Raw genomic sequence first — 6,238 nt, forward strand, 5'->3', positions numbered from 1 at the left:
ATACAAATGCATTCGAAACAAAAAATCCAGAGAAATGAAAAAAAGGGGGTATAGCTATACACAGAGAAGACATTTTTTCCTACTTTGAAAACGACAAATAGGTGCTGAATAAAAGTTGAAACCATTGAAACCAAATAAAGAAAACAGAGAAAAAACAAAATATGTTTGCAGTGATAAAAAGCACATGGTTAAATGTAATGCGTTTAAATTGATTTCTCCTGAAGAGTACTTACACCATTTCACAAATATACGTGGTTGGAACTGTACAAGGACCATCTGTCCAAGAATAATTAAAGCCTATAACTGGATCAACTCTCATAGCTAAACAGTTAATTAAATTGTTCTTCTCTGTCACACCAAGGGAAATACATTTAACTCTTAAAGTAAAATGTATATAAACATGATAAAGGAAAGTAGTAACAAGTTCACAAGTTACACATTATTATTATTTCATTTTCAAAAAAAGCATATTCCATGACGTGTATGCTTATGTGTAACTCACAATTTTAATCAAATAGATTTGTAGGGCAAGAGGCAATTTACTCTGAGACAATGGATCATACCAAATATCTTTAACGGGTTCAGTACTTATTCATCTTCGGATTTCAAATGTTTGGCTTTGAGCGTTCTCGATGAAGGTAAATCCAGAAAAGCGCTTCGGACGCATGAAATTATTTAACGTGTTGTTTTCCATTTTGACCACTGTGTTCAAAACTGTAAATAAATGAGCACGGGTTAAATCCTATTCTGAAAATATGTTTCGTTCGCACATACTTAGGTTTCAATTGATAACATTTTCTACTTGTACTACAAACGCATCGAATGTATCAGGTTTATAAATTTGTATGGAAGAAGCGTATCATCAGAGGCAATCATAATGGACATTCCGATTTGGATTCTAACAAATCATCTCATGTACTGATAAATATTCTTATTCAAATTTCAATTATTCACATAGGACATCTCGAACTATGGCTTTTATCCTTATCCTGATAAATGTTCCAAATTATATTCCAAATAATCTTGTTCTGAAATTTGAACTTTTTATCAAAATGGTCTGTACGAATACCAGTCTTACAAGTTCTATATCTATCATTAATAATTTAGGAAACCCTGACATTGTTTCTTGTCCGAATTTTGCACCCTCATTTCAGTTTGTCTGCAAGTTTTTGACATCACGAACTTGAGATAATAAACGAATATAAATATCGCCTCTAGAAATGCAATATTCAATATTCAAACTGCTGCCTAATATATCACAATGTCTTTTGTTTGGATGAAACTTTGTGTTCTGGCATTTGTTGCCACAGTTGGTAAGTCACACTTTTTCAAGATTTGAATTTTTCTTTTTGTAAATATTTTGGGGTGTAAAAGCGTTTACCGATGTACATTTAGTATGAAGCGCTGAAACGTTTTATTCTAAAAATATATGCACATTTAACGCTTTTACAACACTATAAAATCACTAAAAGAAGCATTCAATACTTATAATTACATTTTTTGTTAGGATCATGAAAACAAGATGTTTTCAAAGTTTTTCTTTTATTTACCTGTTCACTCTATTGTACACGTTTTTTACATTGAAAGTTAATCGCCTTCTACTGTGATGAGTTTATTTTTTTTATCAATGTTTGAAGCAAAATAAAACATGTATTTACATAATAGTTATTGAAAAACTGGTCATTATCGTGATATATGGACCGGTTTTCCGGTCCGTTTTGTTCTGTTAATGACCGATGGAATTTATTACTGAAGAATAAAGAATGTCATGTGTCCCTTTTTTATCCAATAAGATAAGCTTATTCTTAACCGATATGAAATAGTTGTTGTTAGTTAATTGTGAAAAAGCGGGTTTTTTTTATATTATGGGCTTCATATGTACGTACAACGGTCAAAGTGTTTACACCCTAAAAAATACCGAAAAGCAAAAATGAATGACCATAACATGAGTATTTTAGTCTTATTAACTGGCTGTTTATGTATTGGCACTAGTATAGATTCAATGTTTGCTGTATTAGCCTCGAGACCCGTAGAGTCGAGGGCCAATTCAGCTGACCGATAATCTATACCAGTGCCAATACAGAAACATCCAGTTCACATCACTTTTATTAAATAATCCAACTTTTTCAATACAGACTTGTTCTTAATGCTGTATTACATACATCAAATGTGAATATAGGGCCAATATTTTCAATACGGACTGGCAATGAATCCTGAATTTCATGCACAATATATGTTTACATGTAATTTAGGATTCATTGCCAGTCCGTATTGAAAATATTAGACCTGGCCGAAAAGCAATATAGATCACGTAATAATATAATTATGACAGAATTTATTTGAATAAAGAACACCTCGTTTATAGATGATTCTGATTATCAAATAGTGAAATTCCTTAGAAACAAGGATTCGTCGTGATGCAAATAAACTGAGCGTCGAATAGATTTAATCACTCAAAATGTAATATAGATTATTCTTCATTGACTGCCTTCCTTCAACGTGACAACTCTCTTGATAACATTTGTTTGCAAATATTAGACAGTAATCAACATTTATATTCTGCATGAAAGGAGACATGCATACTATTTTTTATTTTTATTATTTTGATTTAAGTATTTTGTGCATGTCCTAACAGTTGGACTCATTATAAAGACAAGTGTTTCTTTCTAAGCCGTGACAACGAGACATTTGCCGATTCACTGGTGAGTACAATTAAACAGAGAAAAGAGAGAGTTTCGAAAGTAATTGTTCATAAACTTGTTTTCTTATTATAATTACAATTGTTTTATTTGCCTTTTGTTGGCTGTTGTTCGTGTGTTTCTTTGTCAATTGTACTCTCTAATTTATTTATATTGTAGTCCTGTGATGTTGAGTTGTCATTTTAATGTTATATTTCACATGGCTATAAAAGGGGGGGTTTGGCATGCCACAAAACCAGGTTCAACCCGCCATTTTTTCCTTTAAAAATGTCCTGTACCAAGTCAGGAATATGGCCATTTTTATATTATAGTTCGTTTCTATGTGTGTTACATTTTAACGTTGTGTCGTTTGTTTTCTCTTATGTTTCCTCTTATTTTTTAGTGTAAATTCACATTGCGATAAGACGTGTCACGGTACTTGTCTATCCCAAATTCATCTATTTGGTTTTGATGTTATATTTGTTATTTTCGTGTGATTTTGTCTGATGCTTGGTCCGTTTCTGTGTGTGTTACATTGTAGTGTTGTGTCGTTGTTCTCCTCTTATATTTAATGCGTTTCCCTCAGTTTTAGTTTGTTACCCCGATTTTGTTTTTTGTCCATGGATTTATGAGTTTGAACAGCGGTATACTACTGTTGCCTTTATTTACTTTCATTAAGAATTACTCCTCATGTATTGAACACTGTATTGAGTTTGTCTTATTCGTGATTATGAGTGTGCATTTAAATGACAGATAATGTATGCATAGCAGACGTCAATTACTATTTGAACACATATATATATATATATATATATCCTCTAATAAAGTTATGTGAATCCCTCAAGTGATTTTGTCCAACATTTATGTATTATTTGAATACATGAGTTTTGAACACCGGTAAACTACGGTTGCATCTCATTTCATATCACGTGTTCTTGTATATGATATCAAAAAATTTAATTTATAAATAGAAAGCTTATTAATAAGTTACTACATACTGTTTTAGAATAAGATCATCAACATAATATTAGTAGCGGAAGTATATTTTCTAGCATATTTGTTTTCACATTTATATCATGGTAATGACCGTTTGTTTTAAACGTTTAAGCATGTCGGAATTATGCTGTTATTCAAGGGAGAGAAATAACTGAAAATATGTTCAAATTCTCATTTGATATAATCATGATAATGATATAATATCATATCCCCATGATGAATAAATGTTTGTTTTTAAATTTGAAGTAATACTTTTCTATCTTTTTTCCAGAAACTATGTGAAGTGATTGGTCGCCAGTATGGTAGATCTGCATCATTAGCTACCGTTGATGATGCAAAAACACAACAGTTTCTTGCAGATTTAATGATCAAAATAAGTAAGAATGTGTAGATATTCAATTTGTTTATGAATAATGAAGCGCAACTTTTGTTCTATATCTTGATTAACCTCAATATATAAATAGCCACTATTTTAAGGTCAAACTTGGCTGGGTTTTTTTAAATATATGCAAAATACATGCAAAATAAAAAAAAAAAAATTCACAACGTAACTTTCAAAATGTATATTTCATTGAATGAATTAAGCATGTTTTGTTTTATAGCATCAACCTATGTTTGATTGGTGTCCAAAACCTGTTTGTTTATTTTCACAGATTCCATTGGAATGTACATAGGATTAAATGACCTTGTAACTGAAGGGACATTTCACTGGGTAGCTAACGGCAAGCAGGCAACTTACTTTAACTGGGGACCTACCCAGCCAAACAACAGAGGGGGAAACGAGAACTGTGTAGCTATGACAGTTGATCCAGTTATGGGCTTCAATTATTCTTGGACAGATGATCCTTGTACAGTACCACTTACCTACATTTGTGAAATGGTGTAAGTATTATAGTAAACAAGTCAATTTAAACGCAATACATTTAACAATGACCTTTTTATCACTTCAAAAACTTGTTGGTTTTTTTCTCTCTTTTTTTTAAATTGATTTCAACTATCGAGTAATCAGCACATATTTAATGTTTTCAAAATTTCAAAAAGTCCTCTCCATCTATAAGTATAGTTCTTTTTTATCTCTCCTTTTGTTCCAAATACATTTGTATGTACATAAGGTAGCAATACACAGTTAGGAGCTTAGTTTCACATTTTGGCCCCGGTGGATTTTTCAAAGAGGAAATGTATTGTGTAATAAATTTCATGTTTAGATTGCTGAGTGCTAGTGTAGCCTCCAAATATGATTTATAGGAGCATCAAGATTATTTTTGACATGTTTTATGGGCTATTTTCTGTTTGACAATCCGTATTGTCATAGCTAGACCGGCCATCGGTCCAGAAATTAATGTAATGTTTACAAACACTTTTTTTCTACACGAAGTTTTTGACGCAATTTTACAAATGAGATGAAAGACATATGATTTTCAGTGGATTTGCTGAATGATACGTGTACACAGTTTCAGAAAAGGTATTACTTCAAGCAATTGAAATTCTACTTTTAGCCAACTTTTGGGGACTTATGTGACATCTTTTCCCCCCTTTTTGCAATATTTTATAACAAATAAATGCAGATTGTTGCCATTAATACACTCAAAAGAAATTATATTTTACCATTTTATATACTGAATATAAAATCTATGGAAGATTCTGAGTACATACATATGCACATATATGACACAAACAGTAAGCTTTATATTGCATGAAAGCAATGAAAAGGGGATGGTAAAATCTATAAGGGCAAATTTTAATATTTTTTCCTAACTGTTTATTGCTATCTAATTCTTGACTTGATCCGTCGTTTGATATTTGGAGTAGACACATATTAACGCGTCCGTAATATGTTAAACAAAAGATTATTATTTATAGAAATTCGAAGAAATTGTAAAAATTGCCAATGAGATAAGTTTTTACAAGAAACGTTATAAATTAGCGTCTATAAGTCATTGTTAGGCCTGCAACAATGAACAAAACCCTTGCAGTTTAACAAGGCATGAAAATGACTGAAATGGCAAATTTGAAACAATTTAAACCTGAAAACGGACGGCCTGTTAAACGAAATGAATACAATATAAAAACAAAAAGGCAACTTGTGAATTGCAAGCATCTTACTTCGTTCAACGCATCATTGTTAATGTGTCAACAGCTACTTTTGTCACAAAAATACCACACATTTGAAATAAACATTACATAATATATACAACTGATTATTTTTTTCATTTTTTCTTTATTTATTTTAGGGCAGCAGATATTGGGAACCTTCTTGGATAGCCGTAATTGTCACGACTTTGTTTTACATTTTACATGTCAGTTTATTTATTACATATATACACACCAACTTTGTTGTTGTTTTTATTTGTTATATTATGGGTTGTCGTAAGAACACAAAAAACAATATTGAGTTCCCTTAGATATTAAAATACAAAGGCAAACTGATTATTGAAGGAGAATATTATGCGCTAATATGTTTTATCCATAAACTTAGCAGTCCAATATGTCAAAGCCGTAGCTGACTATCGTGTATTGTAAAGATCTAGACAGTAATGTAAAGCTTACTTACGTTTTTGGTTTGG

General features: G+C 31.3%; 1 protein-coding gene across 1 annotated transcript; it reads left to right on the plus strand.

The window, feature by feature from the left end:
• The first annotated feature begins 1,201 nt into the window (after window positions 1–1,201).
• On the plus strand, window positions 1,202–6,003 carry LOC139488914 (perlucin-like protein). The gene is made up of 5 exons (XM_071274882.1): window positions 1,202–1,313; window positions 2,614–2,702; window positions 3,946–4,051; window positions 4,328–4,556; window positions 5,906–6,003. Exons 1-5 carry the CDS (start codon window positions 1,262–1,264, stop codon window positions 5,934–5,936), a joined length of 507 nt encoding a protein of 168 aa, XP_071130983.1. The 5' UTR covers window positions 1,202–1,261; the 3' UTR covers window positions 5,937–6,003.
• The last annotated feature ends 235 nt before the right edge of the window (window positions 6,004–6,238 follow it).

This window comes from Mytilus edulis, chromosome 9 (assembly GCF_963676685.1).
Source record: "Mytilus edulis chromosome 9, xbMytEdul2.2, whole genome shotgun sequence".
In the NCBI taxonomy this organism is placed as follows: domain Eukaryota; kingdom Metazoa; phylum Mollusca; class Bivalvia; order Mytilida; family Mytilidae; genus Mytilus; species Mytilus edulis.